The following is a 16,318-nucleotide window of genomic DNA, read 5'->3' as shown; positions in this document are numbered from 1 at the left end:
TGAAATATAGTGCAGAAACCATAGTGAATCATAGCCCGGTATTGCCTTTGCCTTGACAGATGGCTCATATTAAGGCCACACACTGAATTAAAGCCAATCTCGTCGCAGTTTTCGAGACAAGTAAGCGTGACTTACGTGCGATCATGTGAAAGGGGCCGGTCATGAGACCCCTGACAGTGCTCTTCGCGATAACCATGAAAGGGTGGTCAGGCTTTCCCTGGAAATGCTCGTCGATGCCGAATGATCCCCGAGCTACGTAGTCCATAGAGAGCTCCTCCAGCTTGCGAAGCATGTGCACCTCTTTTCCGCTGTCAGCATACTCTTCGAGAGATTTTATGAAGATGCCTGCGTCTTCTTCGATATGGGGCATCATCTAGATTGCATAGCATGAGGTGATTTTGTATTAGGCGCTTTGCTGAAAGAAGGGAAGTCTTTAAATCTGCTCAACATACGTAGGTATTTATTACGTACTGCCGAGCGGTATTCTCGACGGTTCCATTCCAGGCTAAGTATTCACGAGAAGCTTTATCTAGATCTTTGTCATTGTCAAAGGTGGCATTGAAGGGGACAGTTCTTCTGCAGTATTTTCTTTTACGTAACTTAAAAACAAAAAATAAAGCCTCCAGTTAGCTACACACTCCATAGCAAACACGATATGCAAGAAAGCAAAAAATTGCAGCACAGGGCTAGGTGCACGTGGTAGCTGGATAATGTGGGCATGCCCACACTTAGTACTACTTGAGTGCCATGTGCCCTACCCTTATGTTATCTACATTCTGAATTTAGAAGAACGTTGCATCATCTAGCTCCGGAGAAATTGCACGCAACACGTTCCTTGCAGAAATTTGGCTCTTTATAAAAAGCTAATCTCCAAAGCAAGCAAGAGTTAATATGTTTTCGCTGTAAATAACCTCTCGTAATTTATGCACAACACCCCATGGGCGTCGATACAATGCACAGCCGATTTGGAAGCAAACTATACTTCATGCATCCAGCTGCTGATTGTTGTCGTAATTCGTTCGTGTACCTAAAAACAGAAGTAAACCCGCAGTTTGTAGGGACGGGGTGTGTACCAAGTACGCGGATGTTATCAGCTGAGTGCTATCATTTGGCGGCAACACTCCTATGCCATAGCACAATCATTGCGATAGACGCTTGGCAGGTGCTGCTATAAGCCGAGAAAACGTGATAAGCTCCAAGGTGAATAAACTGCTGGATGTCGCAGGAACAATAAAGTACAAAAAGCACATTCGATAGTGAAGAGCTTCCACTAAGAAAGCGAAAAGAATAGATACTCCCGACGAGGCTCTAAATACGCACTTCTTTCTTATTTTTTTTTACCGATTATATTGCAGCCTGATCTTTGGAAAATCGTTGTTAATAATGTCATCACAGCGTTTATATAGCACGGTTTGTCTGGAAACGACTGACCTTACTGCTAACTACAAACGTTTAGAGGCTACTTGCGGAGCTTAAAACAAAAGCAGGAAAGTTATGAGCACATTTAGGCAACCAGGAAAAAATACCCCTGCGATGTTATGAAACCTACCAGCAGCTGCACAAGGAGTGTCCGGGCTTCCGACCGATATAGAAACACTTATCTACGAACACAAGTAGAAGCTGCAGTTGGGAAGACTGACCAAAGCTTGCTTTCTCTCTTGTCTAGCAGTGCATGCACCATGTGTTTTCAGTATGATGGGCTCATGACAATGAAGTCTATTTTGCTAACTTGATTACAGCTAAGATTACTTCGAACGGTAGCACGCTCTGCGGAGAACAAACGTCCGTTTCTAAAAATGTGTCCGAGAGCATGTCGCGTTCTGAAATAGGCAGAGTTCCGGACTCCCCTTAATGTGCGGAAAATTCACTAACAATGATGATTGGTCACATTTGCACCGGTCAGACTTTATGCACTGAAAGCATGTGAAAGTTGTCGTTTTTAATAAAATAAAAATCTCCTTCAGAGATAATGATGTATTACAGGTAGCACTGCGCATGCAGTAAGGGCAGAAACAAGGTAATAAAATTTTGCATGTTGTCACACCCATAAAAGTGAGAGTTATGTGCAAAGACGAGATAAATAAATAAAGCAGTTTGGTTATGACCCTGACGAGCGCAGCATAGACACGAATTCAGAAATTTCAGATAAGCTTTTATTCTGATATTTCTGATGGTGAGTATGAACTAGACGAGATGGTTGATGTATTATGTTGAATATATCATACGTTTCATCGTCCACAGCCTTCATTCACAGCCTAGATTTTGAATGGTTGCTTTGAAATGGTACAACCTATTCAAACCGAAGAAAGAGATGGTCCATAACGTGTCAGCGTAGCGCCAGAACAACGCATTTCGCTGCATTGAACACGCTCCACACACTGATGTGAACGGCTTTGTCGTCATAGAAAAACTATGTACGTGAGCCATTACATGTTTACCAGATGTAAAAACTCGTCGATCGTGCAATGCCGACAATGATAGCCAATGCATTAAAGGGGGCACCTCAACGTTTATTTGCGCAACAAACAATGACTGAGCTAAAATGAAAAGTTCTTACCTGTTTCAATTTGGCGGCAGTCATACCCTGCACTACGCACGTTCGAATGCTCTTCCATTGGGACCCACCTACGTGCATGATGGACTTTTTCAAAATGGGATGCATTTGGTCCGTCATCATGGTTAACTGGGAGAGAAACACAAGATTATGCATATTAATATAGACGTGCGTTGTTTTGTCTTGTCATTTCCCATTTACTGCAGGAAAAAAAAAAATGTAAGCAAAAATAAATGTTCTCTTTTTTTTTCTTCGCAATCGTTGCCCAGCAATCCATGAATTTAGTTCGTTTACTAATAGTTGTATTTGTGACCTAAAATAGAGCCCTGTATTAATCAGCTAACTAGCTGCGGTCAAGACTTTTAAATTGTGCAAAATGTGAATGATATGAGTTATACCCAATCTACTGTATTACGCTGGTTAAGACACGCTGCTAGTAATCATACGTTGCACCTGTGCACTTTGTAAACCCACAAAACTTCACATGGCTGCATTGGTTCCTCGCTGGGTCATTTTCGGTGTGGATAACAAAGGCGCTTTGTCAGTTTTTTTTTTTTTACCATATACCGAATTATGATACAGTAAGCATAGAAAGCAACTGCTCTTTTAGGCAGTCTGCCGGTTAGATCCACTCATTGGTTCTGAGAAGCTGAACTAAGTATAGCACGCCGGAGCATTTGCTGTCATACGCTGCCACAAGTGCACCACACAGTTTTTCATCTTGACGCAAGTTTTAACACATCTGATAATACTTACGCCACGGTTCACAAAGTTCTGAAAGTTACTGACGAAGACGTATTTTATGAAGTTGAGGTCTCTGAGCACCACAAAAGGGACGTCACCGTTGTAGAACCTGGAAGTGGAAAATTGAGGATCATTTGATTTAAGAGAAAAAAAAGTGAAAATCACATCCGAGTCTACTTTCGCTTATGTAGGGCTGTAAAAATAGACAGACATTTTACTTAATTGCAATAAAGAAACAGACAAGAAACATACCCAAAAACGTCTCCATATTGATCTAACCATTTTGTTATTGCTTTATAGGCTTCCTGTTGGAAGAGAAAAGAAAAGAGCAATAATACGGTAACATAACATAAAAAATTAAATAAATTTTACACAAGATCAGTTCAGAACTCGGCGCCTCTTTCCCAAACTTCATGACAGGCTTGAATATTTACTCAGGAATCATGTTTTTGCATATAAGTAGGTAGAATATTCTGGATTGAAGAGGATAATTTAGGGCGCGCTTCCAAACAATTACAAATCCAATAATAGGCAGCCTGTTCTTTCCCAAACAACTAATGGTTACATGTGGTATCCTGAAGTATTTGGGAGTGTGTCTGCATTTTTAAACCTAAGGAAAGATGTTGAATTGCAGTATCTTTATTTTCAAATTTAAATGAGCCGCAATAAACGCACAGGTGTTGTATTTATGCGCTCTAAGCTGGCTAATTCTACGCGGTCTTTTATTCTAAGGCATCAGAATGCAGTGTTTCATTGGAAAACCGAGCTGGTTGTACAAGTGTTACCTCTTGTCGCGCCCTGTGTTTACCGGCCATAACTTGCAAGACATGGCCGAATTGTAGAATGACTCGTTTAATTCAGTGAGTCACCTGGATGTATACTGTACTATGCACACTACTTTTTTGAAGTATTTGTATTATTTGTATTCTGGTAACACGCTTGCTGCATCTAGAAAGCAAGACCTTCTTGGGATTTCGCGTGCGCATAGCCTTCTCGCGGCTGTTTCCGGTTAGGCTTACGCAAAAGAACGGCTTTCCTATTTGCTGTGCACAAGTTTTACCGTGAATGGTGCGTTCTCAACCCAAGACGAGAATGCGAGAGAGGCAAAAAAAGTGGTGTAGTGTCGGCATCTTCTAAGCACATGCAAATGCGGTCGTCGTGCCTACGTTTCCAGGAACCAAGAGTAAGCAGCCTGGCTCCAAAGCGCTAAGTGTGTTTATTAAATCTCTAACAATGTAAGAAGTGGCAGGCGCGTCCACAGATTGTCCTAGTTATGGGTGTCCAAAAAACGCACTGCTCCCAGTAGCACCCCAAAGGAAACTGAAGGGATTCTTGCACACTAATTTAGAATTGCTACAACCGCTTGCGCTTCGCATAGCAAATGCGGATTTGAGGAAAGCATCTCCTAAAACAGCATACAGCTATAGAAAAATGTCCATTAGGAATAACACAGGTTGAAAAGGAGGATCGTAGACCTTTTTATGTGAATACAGTTGTGTTTTTTTTTTTTTTTTTGAGTAACGGAGCGAAAAGTCGAAGTGAGCATTATCTACAGGGCAAGAAATGTATGTAACAATATTTATTTCTTTAATCATACTGCAGGCCAATATGTTGGCCCAAGCAGGAGGGGCAATACAACAAATATATTGGAATATACAGCAATACAGAGCAAAAAGGACAAAAAACTGAGGACAAAAGTTCAACTCTGGTCACTGTAAAGAAATGGACAAAATTCAAGAACAATAGCGGAAACTTCGTTAACAGTAGCCAAAGCTAGTCACGTTTTACTAGAAATATTACGGATATGAAATATTATTCACGGGTAGGTAATGAAATATGAGGGAAAAATAATTCGCAGGGCACTTTTCAGTTGTTTCAATTTAGACTGAACGTCATGTCATGCCTGATATGAAGAGCATTTCTCTAAGTGAGTTTAAAATGTTCCTTTTCTCTCATTGCTTCAACGAGGGTGACGGTGGCTTAATTGGATGCTGCTGCCATCTGCTCTACGATATAGCAAATGCGCTTGTGGCAGATTCCATGCAGTAGATTGCGCCTCAAACCCTGATTTTAATTTTGTTCCTTTCATCTAAAATGCATCTTCTGCTACGAAAAAATGGACGTCTTTTAGATGCTGTTCTCTTAATACGGTGCCTGCTTGACCGACATTTGAACATGTTTATGGGCTACAGCTCACTCACCTATGTATATAGTACGCGCTAAATGAGCAAGTGAAAAAGTGGGATGCCTGCCTACAGCGTATTTTCGAGAAAATGCTTATACTACTGTAACCTATAACACAAGAAGGAAGCAGAAAGCATTCCTCATGAAAGCATTCCTCATGAAAGTCGTGGTTATTTCCTCCAGCATGACATCGCCGAAGCAAATAGTTGGCTCTATGAAAATGCAATAAAATCAATGCCGCGGCAATCACTCCATCTCATTGATTGGAGGGCTTGGCTTCCTTTAAGTATGCACTCTGGGTTGATTTAGGAAGCACTCGGAGAAGCTGAATAAGCTCTGCTAGCGCATTGCCAAGCTCCGAATTGTCTTGTTATGATGTCAAGATTACTTTACGACAAATGGTTTCATGTTTTATTCACTATAATGACGACCTAATCATCAGTATTTTATGAATGCATAATTTATGCACAGTAGTGAACTACTGGAGCCCGTTTTGTTCTAAAGCCGCAGTAGTCGTCCCAGAGTATTCGTAATTCCAGATATTTGCTCGCTACCTGGTCGCCTGTATGAGAAACCATCAATTCAGATCCTGCGTATTAACCGCCCTCTATAGAGTCTCGTTATTTGTGAGCTTGACGGAAGCAAGTATAGCAAATAACTCTGCCCTCAATCCGTTTTATGCTATTGTTCGAGGGGTAAAAGGAAGAGAATAAAGGAACAGAGTTTTGATACCTACCATTGAACGTGTACTCACCCGATGACGCGTAGAGTGTCAATTTGCCATTTTCTGAGGAAAGCTGACAATGAACACAGGAGGCGTTATAAAAATTTCTGATCACGACATTTTTATTCCGGGAAGACTGCTCACGTGGAAATTATCATGTTACCTTCCAATTACTGATTCAATATCTCACAATCGTGTTGAAATATTGTTCAATTCTGTGGGCTCGCTGTAATGGACAAACGATCTTCTCCTAGAACTTTAGTTAATTATGCACATGTAATTCATTGCTGCCGTGATTCATTCCTGTCCTCGGTGTGAGGTTACGAAACTAGCATTTCAGTGTGCTCGAGCGGCTGACTGTGTCTCGCTCAGCATGGCCATTTGCTAAAGCGATGGTTTCCGCAAAATTTGTCCATCGATTGGAGGAAGCGTAGGCGGCGGGCTGATAAGGGGAAGCATACGTAGCTAGTAGGTGACATCTCCATAAATATTGTTTGTTTTCTCAATTCCAGCACGCCTCCGCCTACTTTTACTGCCTTCATTGCTCAGTGCTTCCTTCTCTTGAAACCTACTCTTTTTTGGAACCTGATAAAAAAAAAAGGCTTCAAACTAGCGTCCCGATCTCCTCTGCCATTCTCAAGCTCACCGGGCATAGTACACCAAACTCAAAGTCGGCAATCGCGAACAGAAGACAAATTGGTCTGAGGAGGCAAATCGTTCCATATATATAAGAGTACAAATGAATTTCTCCATACATTCCTCTCCATGAATGGCTGTTTGCATATTTTTAGGTATGATTCTTGGCTTTGGCTTCTTCAAGAGACATCAATCGAGGTGTGCTTTGTCCGCAAATACTGTATGGTTCGGTGCCGTCGTGGTTCGGCGCAGATGTGAAAGTAGACAGAAACTTAAGAAAGCAGGGTCATAATTTGCCTACTCGTCCAATATATATGAAGTATAAAATAGCATTAAGGAATTAGCCTAAGATAATTTTTGTTCAAGAGTACAGATTAAGGGAAATATAAAAGCCTGAATTTGTTGCAATAAATATTGATCGTTATAGAAATGATTCGAAAGCGTCTAAGAAACTATTAAACTTAACGCTTACCTTGGAGTGGTATTCGCGGAGATTTCCCCAGATTAGGTTTGGCTTTGGCCCAGGAATGCCAAGTCTCTCGAAGTAGGAGTAATGCCGGCGACGCCATCTATCAAAGAAAAGTCTTATTTTAGGCTGTGTAACTCTTTATATGAGCTAATTACACGGAGAGAGAACACATGCTTTTTTTTTCAGATAGCATGGACAAACATCACAGATTAAATTCAGGTAGCCGATAAGTGTAGAGTAAACAAACATGCTAAAATGATGAAGTCGAGAATGATACAAATGCGCCTGGTCAATGATGCAAATTGAGATAAATATGAAACACTGGCTGATGAAAAAGATTTTGTTGACGTCTTGGCACCTGTTCGCGAACCGAAATTTCAGGAGCCTTTGCTGCTGCTTTTCTTCAACTTCACTCCCAAATAGTTCTTCGCGACCCCAGCCGTGGAGACGTCAGCAAGACGTTTTGACAGCTTGGTGTCATGATATCGACAAAACGCCGCATAACAAGATTTCCTTTTTCTTTTTTCATTTAGTTTCTAATTTTATCGGTACCACAGACATGTTCACCAGAGAATCTTGAAGCCTTGTTCAGAGCGTTATTATGGGTTTTACAAAAAAAAAATGTGTTCCAGTAAACCTAAAGACATAGGCTTGTGGAACTTTCATATGACCATTACTCGAATATGTTGCACCAGTGCGGGACCCGTTTGAAAGGTATGTTGAAGGTTGAAAGATTGAACAGGAAAGCTGTAATGTGTATGAATGAAATATATAAAGGATACGACTCTCCATGACAGTTAATGTATAAAAAATAACATTGAGACACGTGAAACACGTAGGAACCTGAAACGACTAAAATGTTTCTACAACAGCTTGGCAGGTAGAATCAAACTCAGACTTCAATGGTGCATTAAACCTTCTTTCGTAAGGAGAACTTGTAATCTTCTCGAACACTCACTTGCACATATCTCTTCCAGAACAAACACATTTAAATATTGTTTCTTACCTAAAGCGATCGATTGTTGGAATTCCCTGCAAAATATGTGTGTCAGTCTGAAGACTTCGTCGGCGAACTGGAACACTCCTTTACAAATTGAATTTGTGTTTTGTATGCTGTTGAATATTGTATGTTTTCATCCTTACATTTCATAGGTAAGTTTTTCACTCCTGCTTGGGACTAGAAATGAAGACCAGTGTTTATAACAAATACATTATTCACTAAATAATAAAGTTTATAAAACTGAAGGAGACAATATAGGAAGGGCCATCTGATTGGTTGATTCAATATAGAAGGAATTATGCAACATCCTCAGTTACATCCCATCCAGCTTACTTGCAAACCGTTTCCCATGTCGAAGAGGGGAAATTGTTTCGAGCGAACAGATATTTGGTATATTTGAAGACAGTCTCTGTAAGGCCTTCAAGAGGTGTTTTTGTTAAGCCGTTGAATACCGTATGCAAATGCCATGACATCAGCCAACTGCAGCAGCGTACCAGAGTCATTTCGTACCGACATTGCAATAAAGCTCCTTTTTATAATAAATGCATCACTTTCCCTTGTTTTCATCATGCACATTACCGCTTTATCACTAATCTTCTAACTGTGCCTTTATTATCTTTCACATAGTCATTAACATAAAGTCGTAAGCTACAACTTTATGTGAAGGATCACATGATATTGACATAAATCCACACTTTATTGAAGCCGAACAAACATGCCTCTGTGGGCGATGAAGGGCTCGATCACCATCTTGAATGAGCTCCTGGACATGGAATCATTTAACTACGCCAGGTCCTATGGTCTTGTGATGCGGAAGAAGAACTTTCAAACAATGCTCGAGAGGGAGCCTCAATTCGCAAACCAAGCTTAAGTTTCAACAAAAAAAAAAAAAAAAGACTTGTGTGGTCACCGCGATCACCACTTTCAGGGTTTATATATGCTTTTGCTTCAGAAGAACAAAGGAGAGATAGGGTGTGGGTACAAAAGGAGCAGGGCAAGAAGTAAAATAATGAAGGAATGGAAGAACATACTTTCATATCAATTTTTTTTTATCCTTGTACTGTTCCTTTCCCTCCCTCATCCCTCACTTTCCTTCTGAAGCAAATGCGTATATAAACCCTGCCAGTGACGATCGCTGTGTGCAGACAAAGACGTGTACCCCTTGTCAAACCATTGGCTTGGCTTGCGAATTGAGGCTGTCCCTTAACCACTGTTCGTTTCTCTTTCATACTGTCTAGCCAACTTCTCCCCTTAATTCATCCATGGTTTGTGATGTCACATAACCAACCATAAGTGAGTACCCGGTGATGGCACCTGTCAGATACTACCTGCCAGAGGCTTTCCCGCGAATTTCGCTCCCAGCGCCGTCGCCAAAGCCAGTAAAGCAGACTCCGGCTTTTTGTTGAGAATGATACCTTAAACGCAGCCCTGTCATTTATTAACTAAACAACTTTTCTGGTGCGCATTACAAGTAGACAAAAAGTAGACTGCGTTCACTCTACATGTGGCGTGTACACGAACTTTAACGCACTTGAGTAAAGAGTTTCCCTCAGGAAAAAAGAGCAAGAACTACACAGTCGTACCGATCCCAAGTAAACACTATCAGGTCGCGCTAAAAACGTGGCACAGCAACTCGTGTTAACTCGCCTGCAAAAGGGGTTGGTTCTTCTCATCATGTGGGCGCGGAACATGCAAGCGCAATGAGCAAAAGAATCCTGTTATAGAGGAAAGAGAGAGACGAAATCAAAATCTGTTCTGTGTTGAAGCGCCTCCAAGACTGTGGCATGGCGCCATGATCTTGGACGCCGCCTTCTCAAGCTTTCTCTGCTCTTCTCGATGTTTTGTTTTGCTGCACTCGTTCAAATGTCAATACCTAGCTCATATAGGCGCGAAATCAGGGGCGAGAAACCACATTTAGTTCCAATTTCAGATACTTCAACTTCTTATGACTTGAAATGACTGATGTTTTAAGATGAATAGTTCGTGGGCAGAGAAGCAATGCGAGAAACTGCTGCAAATGGCTTGAGGCACAGAAAAGAAGTGTTCCCCTTTCATTTGCGGAGTTCTCTAAAGTAGCTTGAGATTTGATCCCCTAGTAGCAAAACGAGACGCTATACGAACGAAGCATGCAGTCCGGCTGGCATATGTGAACAGCTTATGGTCGAGGTCGCGTTGATCGAAACCTGATCGAAGGCGGGCACGTACGGGCTACTTTTCTGTTGCAATCGGAGCTGTCCACGGCGGAGTCTTACGTGTCGCCCATATGAATAATCTCCAAGTCACAGCGCCGGAGAGATACAGTCTTGGTCCCTTGCTAGATAAACGAGGTGCACGTGGTACGAACCAATGGTACTCTGAATATTGGTACTGTGTTGGCAATGTTCGGCCCAACATAAAAGAAGTGCGGTGCCAATATAGTAAAAATATTGGGCCGACGGTTTGTGCCTCCTGGGATGCCCCGTGAAAGAAGTTGTTTCTCCTTCCTTGGCGTCTGTATGGCGCAAACGCACAATGAGAATTGTTTATGACGTGGTGGTGACTCTCATTTTCTATTAAGGGAATAAACGGGAATGAAAAAATATTAGACCGTGAGAAAAAATAAAATAAGAAAACATTCGATTAGTTAAAGGCGTGGTTAAAAGGGAAAGATGGGCGTTCCCAACTTAGCTTTCAGGGCAGAACTATTCCTCCGCCCCCGTCCCCCTTTACTTTTTGTTTTACTTTTTGCAAATTCCTGTCCGCCCTGAGGCAATAAAAAAAGTCTATAAAAAGTCTTATTGGGATATTTTGCATTTTGATACTTTTCGGCGTGTGGCTCTAGCAGGCCTCACCGTGCTTCGCGAGCGAAAGACGGCGTAACGTCACTATATTTAGAATAAGACACGGGGGGAAGCTTTTCTGCGCTATACGTTTCTTATGCAAACATGAGGGGGTCCATTGTCCTTTCATCAAGCCACTATAAAAGTAACGAGCGTTCACATGTAAATAGGTTGGTCAGAGGTATATATACAGGAAACTTTCAACCATTGTTCACTTTGACCTGCCCATAGTCTCAGTCTTACTCGATGCGCTTCTATCACTTTCATGTATAAGAAGGTGTTCTTAAAATGATTTCAATTTCGACGCTTGCGAGTGTATTCTGTCGGACTAAGGACCGCCAATCTATTAGGATTAATGACCAACTGACGTTAAATCAGCCAATAGGAAAAGGGACCTATAACCTTCAGTGACCTCTTTCACTTATTTGCATCAATTCCAGTGGATTCTCATATATCGGATGAAGAGACGACTAATTCATATTTGCTGTGAAGTCGAACTAAGCAGTTCCTATATATAGCAGTGCAAAACCCGTTCTCAATATAAAGACGCGTATCCATGGACGAACTCTGCTCGTTTATGTGACCAAAATCTCTTATTGTTTTTTAATTAATTACAACGTACAGCATCTTACGGAAGATGTTGTACAATAACCCTAGAAACGACAATTAAATTTATGCGTTTAATGGTTGATTGCTAAGCTATCCTGAAATTTTCACTTGAGGAATACACAAAACAAAAAACACGTGCAATGAACAAATAAGCAGCTGAATTTGTTCTACTTCGGTAAATTTGATATCGCAGTCGATTTTTCGGTTTTGTTTCTGTTTGAACTTCTACCGGGCGAACGCCTTCTCGAGGGCTAAAATTGGTGGCTGGCTGTTTCGCCTTTAGAGGGGAGAGTGGGCTCGTTGCACAGTGCATAGAGTTCCTGGAGCGTAAAAGTGGACGGTGTTGGGAAGCGGTAGGTGAGAAGGTAGGTAGCATCTGAGAACATCTGGAGAGTGGAGGTCTATTGGGACGAGGAAGGCGGAGAATTTCTTCTCAGATGCTACAAACAAACGACGCGTTTTTCTCATTGCGACGGGCGCGCAGTGATTATAGTGAATCATCTCAAAACTTGAGTTGATTGAGAGTCGGCGGCATGCTTTTATTCATTTAGTTTCCTTTTCTTGGAGCGTGTTTTTTTTTTCTTTTTGCGTTATTGCGCAAACTTTAATTCTATCCATAATCCTCTGTTTGTAGTGCTCCTGCGCATCTCGTTTAAACGCGCGCTGCTTAGCCAGGCCATCTAGTGGGTTGCCTAGGAATCAAGACATTAAAGGCCAATAGAGGGAGCTGACAACAAGTTGGGTTGTTTTTGTTTTAGTTTTAGCTACGCAGCTTACTTTTTGTCATCTGCCGCTGAGCAACTCCCCTTTTATTCATCGGAAAGGCTACGCGAGCGTACAACGTATTAATAGAATTGTTACTTTACAGAGACACTTTCTACAGCCTCGATATTTAAAGCTTTTCGCTTCCTACTTAACTCTGTGCTGAAGGTTTTAAGTCGCCAGCGAGTGCAGAACACATATATTTCTCGCTGCAAACTCTGAGTGCGACCTTGGGTTTGAATATATAGGCTCACTTAGTGTCATTTTGCGAGTTTTTCGTGCTCATGCTTTCAGGTTGCTTCGAGGTGTTATCTGGTTACATGCGTCAGTCGGCTTTCAGTTCTGTTATGCAATTTCGTTGGTACAGTGACATTACATTTAAGAAACATCATCATTATTGCCTAGTGCAGTGCGCATCAGGCGTCATATGAACGAATAGTAGTAGGAACCTTTTTAGCTTCTTCTATCACCGTATTTTTCGTTTATCGCGTGCTAAAATACTTTTGATTGATTGCGCTATTTTGGCCAAAGTACGTTGCCTTGTTGTCATGCGCATCATTTATTTGTATTTACAGTATATCAAACCTATATATGCACATACAATCCTCAACTACTGACTTAAGCTTGTTTTGGGTAAATGTATGCCAAGGTATCCATCCGGCTCTGAAGTAAGAATTTAGCACAAACTGACTATGCACGTGACTTTTGAAGAGGTCTTTACTGCGAGCTTGAGAAGGGAAGATGACATACTACGCAATATGTTTCCGGCTTAGATTTTTTAAGCTGAATTCTAACTATGAAACCACTACAACTCGCTCAATCCAGCTTACAGTTGCATCTGGCGCTCAAGACATGTAACCGAAGCAAGTCTGCAACCGGAAACCATGCCCCGAACAGTTTCTTTGGCGAACACCATTTCTGCTGCGCTGCTGTGTTTAATTGCACGCCGCAGCTACCTATTTTTACTCCTGCTTTGACGCTTGAATTAAAGTCTGTAAAGGCTTTCAGAATAGTGAAATTGATAAAACTAAAAACTCTGGTCAAGGAACGAGCCCCGAAAATTACACAGATCAGTGCGTGCTATACTGTTTAGAACGGATATTTAATATTTATGGCTACCATATATATGAACTCTTTCACAGGCTGTCGCAGCACTGTGCAAGCTACTGCTGCATTCGATCAAAGAAACTATCTATCATACATGTTGTATTGTATATGTTGTATTACATGTACATGTTGTATTATCATATGTTCCACGTTCAGTACCCACACCGACCCCCCCAAGCTCTCGTGCAGATTGCACAAAAATAAAACGCACTTCTTCCATAAACTGAAACAGATTACTCTTCGTCTGCGAGACAGGGTGGAGGAAAAGGAGATGCAGCATTAAACAGGAAAACTGAAAGAGAAGCTCCCAAGGTCTGAATGCAGCATAAGTAACTTTCGTTTGGTGAGGTCGCATCTTATCAGGCGTTGCAGTACATCTTCAAAGAAGGCGACTATGCCTGATAGCCACTCCGAGGTAACGACCGCTACGGTCGCCACCCGAGAATTTGCACTGCGCTATCGGGCGAACACCAGGAAGGTCCCGAGAGCAGACTGTTAAATGTATCTTCAAGCTATAAATACAGACCACGCACTGAAGGTGTCTTATCAAACTTCCCACTAATGCAGGGAGGGCAGTCAACCGCACCGACGAGAGAGAAACCGTAGCAATGAGAACTAGCTTTTTAAATCGACGCTATGCCAATGGCGACGAAAAAAATTTCTTCACTTCGTGGTATAACACAGTAAAAGCTGGAGCTGCATGTCAGGAACGCTTGTAGTGTGCACAAGAGATTGTAAACTAGCCCGAACTCTTTAAGTCAAACCTCGTCCCCCGAACCACTGCAGCAAAAAAGAAATTGACTGACCAGAAAAGTAAAAAACAGTAAATTTTAGCGCAAAACACTTTGTTGACAAGGTATAGACCCTTATGGGACGCCTCACAGAGGAACTTATCCACAAACAAGTGTCGGCCACGTTTACTGGCTGCTTAACATGTCGCATCTTCGGCCGCTCTTGTTGTGGGTGTTCTCGAAATGTGAATCCACAATCAGCCGTTATTTTTAGCTGGAGGGCTATAGCTTTCCTTCACCTGGCTGCTCAGCGCGGCTTCACATCTCAAACGCCTTAATTATCCTATGATTGACGGGCGCTGTGATACCAAACATATCACGTAATTCCAATTCCAATCGCACTTGTCTTGTGTACGTGGTTCCTGCTTTCTTGGGCGTCTGTGTATAACGTAGCGCGAAAAGTCTTGAAATTGTAAACCAACAAGTCCACATTGCTGCTTTGCTTGGTATCACGTAATGTAGCATAAAAAGTGTGACGCAACCGCTTTAGAGCGTTAACTGTACTGCGTTTCTTTGCGAGTTCCGTGTCATTCCTGGATCGACCTTTGACCTCGGATATAACGAATACACGACCTGGGATAGAACGAAGATGCACACGTACCACGTGACCAAGGACATACCAGCATGTGAAATTTGTTGTAATAAATATGCACGCATGATCTCGGATATACCGAACATGCAACCTGGGTTATAACGAACATGCATGCCATGTGATCACGCATATAACAAACACGCAACCTCAGTTATAAAGAAGATGAATGCATACCACGTAATATCGGATACGAGGAACATGTAACCTCCTTTATAACGAAGATGCATCTAATGCACATTATCTTGCCATCAACGGCAGAGCACCCTGAGGTAACGCTCTATATCAATCTTCGATGGCGGAAAACTCTGTTTTGGAGGACAGTGTTGAGGGTGGTGCAATACCACCCCACATCCCATTTTGCATCCATCTGCCATGTTGGAAGTTAGTTTGCTATAGGTATTTGAACGGAATACGTATGTAGAGGCTTTGCCAAGAGTTTAGAGCCCAGGGGTTTGCTTCGGAGCGACATCGGATGGTTCGTAATGTATTCAAAGTGGTACAAATATCCTAAACATAGGATGATTTTGCGTCTAACAGTTTTTAATGGAACTGACTTCTACTAATACTAAAAGATTGTCACCACACGGTCCAGAAGCAATTATCCGGGGCTCTAAACTTTTTACAGAGATATTACTTAGAACTTTACGCCGTTAATTGTACGAGGTGCCCACCGATAAGTCAGACAGACAATGCACCTTTCATTTCCTGAAAAAATTCCAGGGTAGGCACATTTTTTCAAATAATTGTCAGTTTCTCAGTGCTAAACCGCCAAACAAAACCATGTAAAATTATACCAAACAGTGCTTCGCGCATCTTAATTGGTTTGAGTGGAGTTTAACATGCGCTAATTTTTGCAAGGAACACGGGCTACATAAAATGCTTAAAAGCTAAACTGCGCTTGAGTGATTTCAAAGAAAATGACTGAAACTAGCACTTTACAAAATAATTAAAGCAAGAATTAGGGACTAAATACTCAGATTATCGTTTCAATTATTGAACGGTCGTATCCTAACTTGCTAACCTGGCAAGGGAGATTCTCCACAACATTGCACTAGTAATGCCTTCGTAAGGCGGATTGGCTATCCTTTTCAAGTTTCCAAGAATTCGCTAGGGCATTCTAAATAAGTTAAAGCGAAAGTTTTATAGGCTTATTCTGCAGGTAATCTCGCGTCGCTGTTGTCGGCGACATGAGCGCGAAATCACAAGCATGCTGCTGGCAGATGGCGGTTGGCAGATGACACATTGGCCAACGATTGATCGACAGTTTGTGTGAACTAACCAGACCATTAGCATAGCTAAAGTTTTTCAGTTTTCTGCAATGAACACA

The 16,318-nt window shown here is 41.8% G+C and overlaps 1 protein-coding gene across 3 annotated transcripts in view; it reads right to left on the bottom strand.

The window, feature by feature from the left end:
• The window catches only part of LOC146190936 (cytochrome P450 3A14-like), a 37,225-nt gene that overhangs the window by 15,620 nt on the left and 5,287 nt on the right, over positions 1-16,318 (bottom strand). For 2 of the 3 annotated variants that reach the window (XM_084599866.1, XM_084599867.1), the window contains exons 2-6: positions 7,315-7,411; positions 3,551-3,603; positions 3,311-3,407; positions 2,558-2,683; positions 136-373 (exon numbers count right to left, since the gene is read on the bottom strand). In XM_084599866.1, coding sequence (XP_084455992.1) covers positions 136-373; positions 2,558-2,683; positions 3,311-3,407; positions 3,551-3,603; positions 7,315-7,411 — 611 coding nt within the window. Of the gene's footprint in view, positions 1-135; positions 374-2,557; positions 2,684-3,310; positions 3,408-3,550; positions 3,604-6,218; positions 6,281-7,314; positions 7,412-16,318 lie in introns of those variants that run through there. The other variant, XM_084599868.1, reaches the window with a different exon arrangement.

The sequence above is a fragment of the Amblyomma maculatum genome, chromosome 4, assembly GCF_055883805.1.
Source record: "Amblyomma maculatum isolate TAMU_Amacu chromosome 4, ASM5588380v1, whole genome shotgun sequence".
In the NCBI taxonomy this organism is placed as follows: Eukaryota; Metazoa; Arthropoda; class Arachnida; order Ixodida; family Ixodidae; genus Amblyomma; species Amblyomma maculatum.
The sequence above is the reverse complement of the archived record's forward strand: the minus strand, read 5'-3'. Positions and strand labels throughout refer to the sequence as shown.